At 42.4% G+C, this 14,844-nt stretch overlaps 1 protein-coding gene across 1 annotated transcript; it reads right to left on the bottom strand.

Moving 5' to 3' along the window:
• Window positions 1-3,994: 3,994 nt before the first annotated feature.
• Window positions 3,995-13,647, bottom strand: CES2 (carboxylesterase 2). Its single transcript, XM_042027658.1, has 13 exons — window positions 13,454-13,647; window positions 12,694-12,898; window positions 12,236-12,374; window positions 11,838-11,971; window positions 11,208-11,361; window positions 10,867-10,968; window positions 10,013-10,111; window positions 9,406-9,546; window positions 8,143-8,223; window positions 7,176-7,323; window positions 6,398-6,547; window positions 4,616-4,688; window positions 3,995-4,466 (listed from the first exon to the last, which is right to left on the bottom strand). Exons 1-13 carry the CDS (start codon window positions 13,527-13,529, stop codon window positions 4,277-4,279), a joined length of 1,692 nt encoding a protein of 563 aa, XP_041883592.1. The 5' UTR covers window positions 13,530-13,647; the 3' UTR covers window positions 3,995-4,276.
• Window positions 13,648-14,844: the final 1,197 nt, after the last annotated feature.

The raw sequence follows: 14,844 nt of genomic DNA, 5'->3' as shown, positions 1-14,844 counted from the left end.
TTTCCTCACCCTGCACAGCAGAGAGACCTGGAAGGCACCTCGTTTCTACTTTATGATGTTTACTTCATTTTGGTACTAAGATCTCAATGTAAGAAACACAATATAGCCAAATCCAAACCAACACCTCTGAAGAGTGGGCTTTTACTGAAGTAAGAGTTGAGTGATTTTTATTGTCATAAAAGCATATTTTCTGACAAAACCAACACTAGAAAAATTCCAGCTTTTCCTGCAGGGTGCGGGAGACACCTGTCACTCAGTCCTGTGTGTTCAGGGATGTTTGGTATAGTGTTGCAACACAGTTACAACAATAAAGAGATGAATTATCAGCTTTTGTAATGTGGGAACAATATTAAAGGGTAGTATTTGGGTGGTAACTAATCCAACGGTTTTATTTTCAGTCATTTCACATCCATAATTGAAGGATGATTTGAAAAGGAGAGAATAGAATAGCTGAATAAACATTTTCTGCTCATATTAACTAAGAGCTTGTGTTGGTTTTACATAAGTATTAGGCTCTGCCTTTTTCTTTTTTTTTTTCCCTGACTCAGTAGCTCTTGCCCCAGAAAGGTAGATTTGCAATTTCAGATCATGGGAATTCTCAGTTGTCAGAAACAGCATTTCAAAGAATCTTATGATACGACCACAGAATGGTTTGGGTTGGAAGAAAACTCAAAGCTCTACTCATTCCACCCCCTTGCCACGAGCAGGGACACCTTCTACTATCCCAGATTGTTCCAAGCCCCATCCAACCTGGCCTTGGACACTCCCGGGGAGGGGGCAGCCACAACTTCTTTGAGCAGCCTGTGCCAGGGCCTCCCCACCCTCACGGGGAAGAACTTCTTCTGCATATCTGATTTAAACCTACATTTGTTGGTTTGAAGCCATTCCCCCTTGTCCTGTTACTACATGCCCTTGGCAAAAGTCCCTCTCCATTTTTCTTGTAGGCTCCCTTGGGGCACTGCAAGGGGCTCCAAGGTCTCCCCAGAGCCTTCTCTTGTCCAGGCTGAACAGCCCAACTCCCTCAGCCTGTCTCCACAGGAGAGGTGCTCCATTTCTACAGATCCCTTACTGCTCACACCTCTCTTTACAGCTGAGTGGGTTACAAGACCCAGAGTCTTTAAATTAGTTTAGCACACCTATTATACACCTGTTAATCCTGTGTGCTGTGGCTCTGCTTGTGCACTTTACTCTACACCACAACAACAGATGTTGCTTGTGTACTTTACTCCATATCTTCCTGTGTGTACCTGCACAGTTGTGATTTACAGCCCCTGGAGGTAAACCCCCGTCAACTTTAACCTGGACTGCTCACAGAGCAAACTGTTGGAAGGTAACTGCAGGTGACCTCATCCAGTGCAGTGTCTCAAGCCTTTGCTGTGTTTTTGGTGGCTCCTGAGCTCTGCACCAGTGCCCTGTGCACCCTACCAGGGCTGTGCTGGGGTGCAGCTCCTGAGCCTGAGGGCAAGGCCAGTGCTCGCTGTACACTGGCACATGGATAACGCTGTAAATCTGAGCTGCTGAGAAAACAATGAGGACAAAAGCTTCAGTGCAGAATTACAATGAACTGTGGCTGTATAGGTGTTCCCTGGGAGACTTTTTTCCTTGTTTCTCAAGAGTGAAGTTCAGGACACTAAGGGTCAATAAAACTGCTCTGGGAGTAGTCTGTGCTGCTTGAATGTATAGTAATGATAGCTATATGCATTGTTTAATGCAATTAATGGAACAGGGGCCTGGGGTACAAGGTATGGAGCTTAGAATAAGTTATCTTTTACCTTTATCTGAGTGATAAAGGTTTCTGAGACACCTCAGAAACACTGCACAGGAGTAAACTCTCTACTCCTGTTTGCCTGCTTGGGTGCTGTTGTAAATTCTCTCACTGTCTCCTTACCTTGGATTGCTTTGGTTCCTGGCAAGGAAAACTGTTTCCATGCAAGGTGGAACTACAAGGATGCCTCCTTGTGGGTCAGATCCTGCACTGGTGGGCATTCATGCCTCAGCTCACTCATGACCCACAAGCTACAGGAGGGCTCCTTTGCTGCAAAGCCAAATACCCTGTACTCCACCTGCTGCTCTCTCCTTTCGCTGTAACAAACTTTAGTTCCAAAACCAATTTATTTTCAATCTCCTGGTCTTTACTAGACTCCATATTTTCCCACTTACTTTCCTTTTATTTTCCCCCTTCATTACTATTTTAATTTCCAAGCTTTTCTCTTCAATCTTTGTTCTACTCACTACTTCTCTTCCAAGTACCCACTCCACAAAAAGTCTGAGCCCATATCCCATCCACAGACCTAGAGAAGCAGCCATTCTGAAAACATTATGTGTGCAAAACAGTTTCTGCAAATTCTGCCCTTCTTACTTACAGTAAGATAACAAAAAATGGGATTTTAGATCCCTACAGCCTTGTCTGTAGATACTTTGCAGGATCTGCAAGCATGGCCTATATGCTTTGCAAATGTAGAAACTCTTACCCTAGTGGCACGGACTAGACTTGTAGAATCTGGGGACAGTGCTACATACCTGGTGAGTACCATTCTTGAATCCTGTTTAATTTAAAGATATTTTGCAGCTTCCCCTCAGTCAGTGAATAATGCGTAAATCAAGGGTCAACCAAAAAATCCTGCCACATGGTGAACTTTGCCTCTTTGTAGTTTAACACACTGCTATCTTTCCTGATTCCAATAGCTGAAAAAAAATAGACAAATATCACAGCCCCTGGTGAGGATTCAATGAAGCTACAGTATATAGAAATAGGGGCTAGAGCCTGTGAAACTTGGACAGCTTTACCACATGCTAAAGAGCCAGTGTTAATCTCACCTCAGGATGTCTCTGGGATGAGACAGGAGTATCACAGTGCTTATCTCTACATAGAAATGAGTAAAATCTTCTGACATTTTCCATTGTGATTTATTTTTAGTGCTGGCCTGTGCTCAGAAGTCAATTCAACTGCACTTCTCTGCACACACAAGATGAGCATACATTCTGTGCACTGCCTGTTCATCTCCTTTTAAAGGAAGTGGCACAGTACCTCAAGGGTTTCTGCAGTGAAGATTTAGCAAGACTATTTTGAAATTATATTCCCCTCACAACACAAAGGAGGTAAAAAAAGGAGCGGGGGCAGATGCTTAGGAGGAAGTTCTGCTTACCAGAACTGCAGTTGTCCTAACAGGCTCACCCTGCTCCTGAGTTCTGCCTGGCAACAGAACTTGGGCAAGAAGATGTAGGAAATCCCACCCTACTCCTTCCAGTAAAGCAATTTGGAAAGGAGGGTTGGGTAGCTAGTTGCTGTAGGACATTATTAGCCATGAACAGTTTAAAATTCTTCCAGAGATATAGAGGGGAGATGAAGGGAGGGGGAACTTATGTTCATTGCCCTGTAGGATCTGTGGAGCTGCATCACTCTGCTGTGAGGCACCAGTGTGACCAGCAATGTGGCTGGGATAGCTGGAGCAGCCTAGGAGCCAGGTACAGGAGAAGAAGACATGGCAGAGAAGTGATTGACAACTCTGCCATGAAGAGTCCAAGCCTTGCTCTTGGCAGCCCAAGTGCCAATCAGCCAGCGAGGGCCCTAGAGTGGCCCTGGGACAGACCCAGTGCTGGCAGTGAGGCTGTGAGCCAGTGCAAACAGGCACACTGGCACTGACTGGCACTGACTGGTGGCACAGGGAACAGCCTGAAGCACAGAGAGAAGCACTGGGGAAAAGACAGAAATGTTAATCCTTGTAGGGAAGTTACAGCCAAATTTAAAAGTAGAGAATTGTGGGTACTGGAGGCATATTCTCCCTTTGGGAGAAGTCTTAATTCCAGCACTACTGTTACAGATTAGGTACCACAACATTCAGAACTATCCTGTCTCAGTTGTAAAACCAACTGATGAAGCAGAACATTCTGTAGTCTCATCTTCTTTCCAGAGAGGACATTTTTGTATCTACACCACAACAAAACTTCTGTACCACCGATAAACTTGGCATCAAGAGACAGTTTTACTCACAAATTGGGTCTTCACTGATTTCACTTTATTTAAACAATGTTGCTGCTACATTCTGTCTTCAGTCATGGGGGAGTGACAGAAAAATCTGAGCACTGGGGAAATCAGGTAGCTGTATTTAACAAGTGAGGGATCAACTGGAATTATTACAGGGAATAATTGCAAGTATGAGAACTGTGAAGAAAAGGTGCAAAGAAGGGAAGTGTAATTTTATCCTCAAAATTACTTCAAGTAATTCCTTTTACTATCCTAACAGCTTGCATATTATGTGCATGTTTAGACTGTAAACTATAACTCTAATTTAACCTTCTTGTTTTCCATGCTTTTGGTCTTTGTCTTTTCAAGGATCACTTTTTTCCAGAATTCTACCTTCTTTTCTTTCAACTTTCTGTCTTTCTTTTGTTGTAGATTTATCTGCAAGTATTCTTCATTTTGGTTGTAAGATGGCCATTCAACCAGACCCTCTCCATTAGGATTTCTGTAAGCAAGAGGAAAGAAAGAGTGAGTGCCCTTTTCAGTTGCAGGGGAATTCAATCACAGAAGTTAAGACTGAACCAACAAAACAGCCAATTCCCCATGGAGTCAGTGCAAAGCAGCAATATCTGTCATTAATCTCATGATTCTTACCCATTTCGAGCAAAGTTAGCCCAGTACTTCATTAGAGTTCTGCTGAGGTTCTTCTCTTCCTCTGTAACTTCACCTGACAGACAAAACACAGAATAGTTCCTCTGTGTGGCAGAAATCAAGACATTGCTATTACACGAGCAGCATTTCTGTGTGTGAACATACTGTAACAACTTAGCAATTGCAACAGAGACACAACACCAGCAAAATATCAGCAATACAGCAAGCATCAAGGGATGTCAGCACTCCTCATGAACGACTTCTGCATAATTACCTTACTGTAGAAATCAGGGAATTAGGGTACAAGGAAATGAGGTGATGTGCCTGTAACCTTCCAGGAAATCAGAGCAGAACCAAAAAAACCCCACGTGTACTGCATCCCAGTACAACTCCAGGAATGGGCCACATGGCTTTGTTTCCTGGATCCCATTCTAGTGTTGTGGGACTGAAATTCTCCCTATTACTCAGTGCATGACTAGGCAAAGATTTCTTCATTCTCACACAAGATGATGCCACTCCATTTCTGAGCACATAAGATCACTGTATCACTGGGTGAGAATTATTTCAGTTCCAGTGTGTTTTTAATTATAAATGCATGTCAATACACTAAGAAAAGTATTTGATATCTTAATGCCCTTGGTAAATTCAGGCAAAGAGGAGAAGAACTGTTCAGTGTTTTCTAGTGCCAAGATATGTAAGTAAAAAAAATAAATATAAAATATAAGCAAAAGGAAAAGGCTCTGGTAACAGATTAACAAAGGGCTTTACAACATAGCTGGTTTGCTCCAAAGTTCAATGGAGTAAAAGGAAATACTTTCACTTATGTAGGCTTTGAACCAGACTTGAACTACGCGCAAATGAGAAAAATAAAACCAGAAAAACTGGTGAATTCACTTAAAATAAGCAGACATTTTGTGTCTCTTTGTCAAAATAAGAACTGTTCCTAATTTGTTCCATGGGAAAGCAAATACTCCATGTTGAGTATTACTGTTTTAGGCATATGTAATTAAAGAATGCTGCTGGATTCATAATGTTCCTTAGGAAGTGGCATCATGTATCTTAACTGTTCAGTGATTGGCAGATTCATCTGGAATGTAACAATGTGGGATTCTGCCAGAAGGAACTTCCAGAATCCCATGGAAATGTTGGGATTACACCCTTAATCCTCCCTCAATGGACTGGTTCCATTTGAATAAATGCTCAAGTATTAATTGAGTTGTGGAGCAAAACAGACCTAACCATTAGATCTTCACATAGAAAATGAAACACTGGAATTCCAAGCCTTGCTCTGAACACAGCTGGAATCACTTCCTGCAAAAAAGACCAAGTCCCTCAGTCTCTGGAGCCTGACAGCCCATGAGATTTCCTGGAAAGGAGGAGACACTGGCCTAAACTCCTCAGGAAAAGAAGAGATCCTGGATTTCCTGCTTCCCAAGCATTCTGCAAGTTTAATTGACCTTTCCTTCAATTTAATTTTCAGCCAAAGCTATTTGGCAAATTCATGCACAGTCCTGGGATAATGACAGTGAATTTTCTAGCAAATGTCCTATTTGCTGAATTGCTGACAAGATGTGGAACTTACTGTGCTTCAGAACAAGCAAACTGTACAGGAGAGAAGACAGAGAGGGTTAAATTTGTAAAACCAAATCTGTCAGGAGAAAGGGTTATGGTTTGATCTCACTGCCAATATATGCACTTCAGTCTGATAAAAATGAATAGAACATTGAATAGAAGAACGCCAGTGCTACCAGATTAATTTATGAGTGAGCAGTGTCTGTTCCTTACTGCAGAGCTGGATGTCACCAGCCAGAAATGGCCCCCCAAAGACAAAGCCAACTTCATCCCCATGGTCAGCCTTCACATAGTCTGGTTTGCTATCCCAGTATGAACTGGGCCGGTGCTGGAATTCGAAGAAGTAGGTAGGAGCTCCAGACTCTGCAAGACATAACATTTAGAGTTAAAGAAGAGATACATAAACTACAGCTGTCTCAGCTGTTTAAAATATTACTTTAAACAAAGCTTTATACTGGGCACATTTTTAATGCAATTCTTACATTCAAGTATGTACTTCTATTTTTAATGCAAAATTAAGAATTCAGCACTTACCAAAAAAAAAAAAAAAAAGTTAAAAATTCAAAGATCCACCCTAGGAAAACTTACAGAAAACAAAATAACATCAGTCTATTTCCAGTTCTGGGTATCTTGGCATGGCTTGTCTACACTTTCAGACCAGAAAATCTCCAGACCACAGAGCTGACCTCCCAAGTAGCTGTGGGCCAAAGGACAAAGGTTGCTTTGATATGTTTCGATTTTTAAGCCTGCATACTTAAGTTAGCAAACATTCACCTGTGTTATCACGCTCTGCTCTCAATATATTGTGATTATGAGCACAGTGCAAGACACTTAATACAAAGAAAAGGGACTACACACAACCCTGCAGACCGGTATCATTCCTCAAGTTCCCAAAGGCAACTTGCCTATATATGACAAGATTTGAGTCTACATCATTTGATCCAGCCTCCAGTTGGAGGTTTAAATGTCCCACTGCTGTTGATCAGCTTACCCCTGTGATAATTCAGTGCTTTGATGGCAGGCATAACAATTGCCATGTCCCCCAGCAGGTCCAGGAATCGGTCCCGTAGCTCTGCAGGATCCTCTGTGTCTCCCAGATATTCATCTATGATCATGGGCAGAAAATCTGAGGGTACATCCTAAGAGACAAGAAACAAACAGACAAATGATCACTGTCTAAATTAGCAGCTGAAATTGCCATCTTCTAAACTTCAGAGATTCTGCAAAGGCACAAAGGTCCAGGACAGCACCCACGTTGATGCAGAACAAAACCTATTCACGATTTTTGTAGGGAAAAAATAGCAAACAAACCAGCCACCTCAGGTCAAATTTGCACTAGATTTATATGGGTTAAAACTCTACAGGAATAAGTGTAGATCCAGCAATTTCTCCTGACAATATCTTTGGCTTCTGTTTTCTTCAGGAGAAGAGAGATGGGAATTTCAAAAGTAAATTCTCAGTCCTTGACAGATTTATGGACTATTAGACAAGAAGACAAGGCCAATGGGATTTCCAAAAACAGTGTAAGTTTTCAGGGTTAGAATTTGCTGCCTGAAAGATACACCTCAAAACTAGGAGTGCAAAGTAACTACTCTAAAAGCTCCAATTAATGTAAACATACTGAAAAATATGCCTTGAAGCCCCCCAAGCAGGAGACTAGCCATGAGATACTTTAACACTCAGGATACCATCACAGTAATCCTACAAATATGTAAGATTAAAGTATTGGTTGAGGTCTAGAATGAAAAAGGCATTTTTCCAAATCCCAGGCCTGACTCAATCCTATTTGTGGGCAACTCTGTACACCCTGGTCCTGTCAACTTTGCTGGGACTCTCCCCAAAGCATAACATGACCTCAGCCCTTAGTGACACTATGACTCAAGCAGTGAGACCAGGTCTGTTAGACACCTGAAAAAGAAAACTCACTTCTCAAATTAGATTAGTGCAGCAGTACTTACTATCATTGGTAGAAAAAACTCTAGAGTTGAGGCAATTGATTTTCTATCTCCTATTTCCCTCAAACTTCTCATTTTTGATGTCTGTACAGAGAAAAAAACCAATGTTATTAGCACCATTCAATGTCTCCATTATTTTCAGCATTGGAACTACATTATTCCATTAGTTCTTACTACTGGTGTTTATTTTTGAACATCAAATCACATGCAAAAGCACAGCACAATGCAGCAGCTGTCTTGAAAAGCTTGTATTTACTGCAGTAAATGTTGCCTTGGTGAAGGTTTCTACATAGACCACTCATACTACATAGTTAATCCTTAAATCAACATTAAGAAAATTGTAGGACCAGAAAACATAAGGGCAGAGTTGAAGCAAAAAGCTGCCTCTGTCTCACAGGCAGATTTTCATTCTACTGGGGGAGATCTTAAAAGTCACTGGCAGCCTGTCTCTAGTGCAATTGTTTGAGCCCTTTGAAATAAGGATAAGGCAGGGTTCCTCCTCTTTTACAGCATTACATAAAACAACTGTTCTGGCTGCAAAATAAATTCAAACCGATTTCACTTTGCACTGGGAATTAAAACCAGCATGTTCCCAGAGACAGCTGCTACACAGATTCAGAACAAATGCTTTGTACTGCAGAAAGGAAACTGAATACTTAGGAAATGAAAAAAAAAGGGACAAGAAAGAGAGAGAACATAAATCCATCTCCTGCAGTTTTTGTGCACTGAGAGCATTTGCTCATGTTTTTGTGTTACCCATTGAGTTCCTATGAGAAAGGATTTCTGCAGAGTGGGCTGGACACCTGCATTGTCCCCACATTCTGCCCCAAGGTTTTCAAATGAAAGCTCTTTCTGCAGGGTGGTGATGACACACAAGGGAAGCTGGTCTAGGTGATCAGTGGCACACTTTTAAACACACTATGTATCAACCCTGACTACTGTGGGGGAAAGGATTGGCTTTAATTTTCTTTCTGTAATAAGCCCTTGATTGTTGCATTCTTTTTCCTCTCTCTGCCTGGGTGAGGGATTAAAATTCTAGGATAAGAAAATACTTTACAAAATTGATGTTCCAGCTGATGTGTCCATGTTTAACTTGCAGATGAAGCCTCTCTCACCCTCTTGTGACCAGGTGGTTCTGGGTCACTGCAGAGCCACGATGCAAACAAAGTTTACCTTGTATGTATTTCCAACAATGCAAAGACTTGTCCTAACACGTAACACAAACATTAAAAACACACTAAAAGTGAAGAATAGACATTAAATTACAGATCTAATATTCCAGCCAAATTCATTGTTGGTGACTCCTATCATAAATGGCACTACATTGAATTCTTTTCCAGCCAATATCTCTTCAGGTGGCTTATGAAGAAACACTTCATCCAAAACTAAGGGTAGAAATGAGATTTCCTGAAGGAAGAGAAAAAAAAAAGATCAAATTAGTTGTTAATAGTATTTCCAAATTTCCCTTGAAGTCATGTAAGTTGTCCACATTCAATGTCCTAAGTGCAAAAAAGGGCTTTAAGAAATTCAAGTGTCTACATCCACTGTAACATAAATTTAGTTTGGCACAGGAGTATACAATGGCTGGGTCAAGGTGTAGAGGAATGTAATGGGTTCCTGATCCTGTGCTGCTTCTGACATTAAAACATAGGGATGCTCAAACCTCGCTCACAACTTTACAGGTGCTGCGACACTGCCGAAACTTCCAGAGAGAAATTCTGTGTGAAATGATTTCAAAATTTAGGGAGTATTTTGACAAAAGATAAGAAAAATCAACTTTGGAACAGACCATCAATGAACTCTGATCAGAGGCTGAGCCAAAGTTTTGCAAGAGAGCCATTAAAAAATTCTGTTGCCATGAAGTCTCACCTACCTTGCTGTTAAAGACCAGGTGCTCTGCTTCCTGCTTCCTCAAGCAGCTCAGCAGGGACAGGGAACTGCTCGTCTCACACTTAAAGATACTGGAAATTTTCTGAAAATTACCAACAAAGACAAGCACTGTTAGAAAATCATTATACACACTGTTGTTAATAGCTGGATTTAGTGGCAGATTTAGGTGAGCTTGATAGATCTTTGAGTATTTTATTTTACTAGAAATGCTACAATTCGATCACAAAGTGAAATCATTCTGGTGTACTTCTCTTTCTTGCTGTATTTCCATTCACTGTTCTTCAAACTTTGCTGTAGAGATAATACAAGCTTGTAGCATAAACCAAATAAGGAAAGAAAATCCAGAAACATTTACATTATTACTGTCTGCCATTACAGGAAAAGAAATTAAAAGGCACTTATAGAAAAAATTTTAAGATTTTTTTTTTTATTTTAAATTAATTTACTTCACATAAAATAAAAGACTCCCTTAAAAAACTGTAGGTCAATAAAACCCTGAATTCTTCTTCTGGATTCCTATTAAGTTTTCCATAATAAATGTCCCAGTTACTGTATAGGGTACAGTGGGTACAAAAATGGACATTTGCCTAGCTTGGCATGTGTATGACTGAATACACCTTTGACAGCCCACAGGTGTTACAATCATATAGCTGTACAATCTATTTCTAACACCAAATAGACTGAAATTAAACAGGTGTGCTGCAAGAATAAACTGGATCATCTTTGTTGCACAGCACACAATGAGATTTTCCCCTTTTCTCGTTTAAACAAATTATCACATATAAGCATCCTATTTTAGGTTATAAAGACTTTAAAATGCAAAAAAAATGAGCCTACCTCAAGATTTGTTGAAAGATGTAAGTCTTTATTGGGGGGAATTAGAATTCCACTCTCTGATATTGCTTTATGAAAGAGACCCTTGGATAAAGGAGATAACACCTGCCAAGAAGGGAAGAAGAGAAAGTATTTATTCTACATTAACACCCTTATTCATAACTCTATGCTTGACTAGGCTCCTGGATTCAGTGGGGAATTACACATCTTTATTTGCTTACAGGGGAAGTCTCTAGATTTAGCACAACATGCTGTTAAACTTCCTGTCAAAAACCAGATTAAGCATGAAAAGTTACACTAAGTGAGTTTTTGAAGACTTTTATTCCTATCTACTATATACCTACATGTGCAAAAACAGAGCAAGATCCTGCAGATACACCAAAGAGAGTGACAGAGCCTGGATCTCCACCAAAGTGCTCAATGTTTCCTTGGACCCACCGAAGAGCTGCGACTTGATCCAAGTATGCCCAGTTCCCGCGGGCGTGCTCATCACCAGTACTGAAAGGAAAGCAGCACAAGCCACTCTTCAGGAACACCAACAATCCCACAGTAAAGTCAATCTCAACATTTTATATATTGTCCAAAGTGTCATATTTGGCCCTGACCTCCAGCCCCGCACGGTCACACCTCAGCCCCTGACTCGCCTCCACTCTCTGCTCACCCCTGCATGGGCGGATCCCTGGCCTTTACTCTACATGAGTTTTTGCTCTACACACCAGAGGATGGAAGCAAAGGCCAGAACAAACAACCCATCCAAATAAGCCCAACTATGATTTGGTAGCAGGCTGCAATCACATGGGATGTACAGACATTTCTTGGTGTTCTGAAGCCCTGATGTCAGTGAATTATGTACATTTAAACCACTGTAACAGTGGGAAGCTGATATAGAAGTTCAGCAGATTTAGCAAACAGAACTACCCATGCTTTAAACATGACAGCAAGTACTTAGTAAAAAGTGAAATAGGTGATCTTACTTGAAGAATCCAAGGAGTCCCAGTCGGTACTGAATTATTACCACCACAACATTCTCGTAGGCTGACAGTGCAGAGCCATCATACCTAGCAGCACCACCAAATATAAAATTGCCTCCATGGATCCACACCATTACCTTCGAAACAAAAGGGTGAGACACACCTTTATGCACTGGTTTGCATATTTCATTTCAAAAAGGAAAGCAACCTCCGAGAATTAGGAACACCAAATCACTGAAGCACGATGGCAGCTGAATTTCAGACTGGTGGACTTTGAATTTTACACGCTAATATTATTTCTGCCTGTGCAGCATCACATTTTCAAAAGCAATTAAGTCTCTTAGGGGCAATCATTACTTGCAAGCTTTATAAAACACAAGTTTGTTCAATGGTTTACATACAGGTAACTTGTCCTTCTTGCTTGAGCCAGCAGGGCTGTAAACACTGAGGTACAAACAATCCTCAGAAGTTTGGAATGCAATGTGCTTTTCTTTAAAGTTTTTTTCAGCTGCTTTCAACAGGGACAGATCTTGAGGACACCTTCACAAAAAAAAAGTACAATTATTAGTACAAAAACTGCAATTGCATCAATGTAGCAATGATTGAGAAAACACACTTTTTTTTGCCCCACAGGCTGAATCCCCACAGGGTGCTTGAATTTTGTGTTATTTAGAATCAGTGAGAGGTGCAGCCTGTAAAAGCACATCTCCACACCTGTACTTGAAATATTCCAGTACTGGCAATGTATCCACTACCAAACATAAACTCCTCAGCAAAAATCAGGCCCCTGTATCCCAATAAACACAACCCTGACCAGCATGGGCAGGTTCTGTCTACAAATGAACTGAACAGCTCTCACAGTGGTGGGTAAGAAGTTGCATCTCTCAGACCAGTCCAGGGTTCAGGCGGTTCAGGTGGGGAAAACCTCAAAGATCCAAGAGGGGCTTTGGCAAAAGGAATTCCCAGGAAAACATTCACACGCTTGTCTGTCCCCTTCACTTTTGTCTGTGTTCCTTTGAGCCGTCCGAGTGCAATAGTCACTTCTGGCTCAGCAGCACTCTGTCCTAAGCAACGCAAAAGGTAAAAAAGAAAAAAAATTAAATTGCATCTTCATAATTATCAGATAGACTTTTCTATTAAGTATTTTTACCTGACTGTTTAATTTAGAACATTTCAGCTTATTCCTTTCAATTTTGTCCAGGTTTCATTTTGCTTTGGTGCAGTGGCAGACACCCCATGCCAAACCCTCCTGCCAGTGACACCTGGAGCCAGGTAGGACAGAGTTTACCTGTTTCACTCTGCAAGAGCAAATTTCGGAGCAAACAGCAAAACCACTAACATTTCCTGAATTTATAATTTAACAAGATCTTAAAAATATTTTGTTTAGATAATTCAGAAATGTTGCTACTTTCTACCTTTTAAAAAAGACAGAAAGATTTCTTTTCATTAAATCATCTCAAAAATAGCTTCATCCCACAAAACCAGTAATTTTAGCAATATGAAGGCATTTTTGCAAATTGGTAACCAAAGCATAAAAGATTTACTGCCTTTGAAAAAAACATTGCAACTTGTTGGTGCAGTGGCTTCCCCAGCAGCAACAACAACAGCTCGCGTCTCACCTTCTGCCCCGCACACGAGGAACACTACACTACAAAACAAAGTGCAAAGCACTGCAATCGGGCTTGGAAGAGCCATTTTTCATGCCCGAGTGGGCTCTCGATGACTCTCTCCGGTTTTATGCGGAACAGAAGGGGACAAAGGTCCCAGCGAGGACACTCGGCGCAAGGGAGCGCAGCTGAATTGTGAGCGTGAACTGCACCGACCGCCTCCAGAGCGCCACCAGTACAGTCCCTGAGCGCCACCAGTACAGTCCCTGAGCACCAGTACAAACCCTGAGCACCAGTACAGTCCTGAGCGCCAGTACAGTCCCTGAGCACCACCAGTACAGTCCCTGAGCGCCAGTACAGTCCCTGAGCACCACCAGTACAGTCCCTGAGCACCAGTACAGTCCTGAGCGCCAGTACAGTCCCTGAGCACCACCAGTACAGTCCCTGAGCACCAGTACAGTCCCTGAGCACCAGTACAGTCCTGAGCACCAGTACAGTCCCTGAGCGCCAGTACAGTCCCTGAGCACCAGTACAGTCCCTGAGCACCACCAGTACAGTCCCTGAGCACCGGCAGTACAGTCCCTGAGCACCAGTACAGTCCCTGAGCACCAGTACAAACCCTGAGCGCCAGTACAGTCCCTGTGCGCCACTACAGTCCCTGAGCACCAGTACAGTCCCTGAGCACCAGTACAATCGCCGAGCACCAGTACAAGCCCCGGGCGCCACCAGCTCGCCTTACCTGCCCCCGGCAGCGGCCCAGCAGCGCTCGGGAGCAGCAGTGGGAGCGCCAGCCGCAGTTCATCCGCTGTCAGTGCCACAGGCAGGGTAAACAGGGCAAATGTGAACAGCCTCCAGAGCTTAAATTCTACAAAGTTCTCAAAAAACCCCCCTTAAAACAACAAAAACCTCACCGAAACACCACGACAAACAAAACAGAGCAACAAAACCCCCAAAACACCCCCCACCCCAAACAACCGGGATTAGAGATAACAAATAACTAGAAACTAACGATTAAAAAAGAAGAAAAATCAAAATAGTTAATTCTTGCCTTAATCCCCTTTTAAAGGAGTGTATGAAGCCAACGCATGTCATGGCTACACTCTATCACTCCAGTTTAAGTTTGCGGGGGATTTTTTTGTTTGACTTTTCAAAGCAGGGAACAGATGAGATTAACAACTTTAATCGGAGCATCCCTGGCAGCACCGGGCCCAGCCCGGAGGCCCCTGACGGACACTGCGCCGCCAACCGCATTCGCTTCCAGCCTGGAGCTGCAGCCGAGCGCCTGATCCGGGGCTCGGGGGAACCGGGCCCGCTCCCGGGACGCTCCCTCAGAGCCGGGCCCGCCCCAATCCCGCCCCCGCCCCCGGGAGGCTCCCTCAGAACCGGGCCCGCCCCAATCCCGC

This window comes from Corvus kubaryi, unplaced genomic scaffold, assembly GCF_017639235.1.
Source record: "Corvus kubaryi isolate FWS band 111438036 unplaced genomic scaffold, C.kubaryi_AGA036_p1.0 37300, whole genome shotgun sequence".
Taxonomy (NCBI): domain Eukaryota; kingdom Metazoa; phylum Chordata; class Aves; order Passeriformes; family Corvidae; genus Corvus; species Corvus kubaryi.
This window is presented reverse-complemented; position numbering and strand designations above follow the sequence as displayed.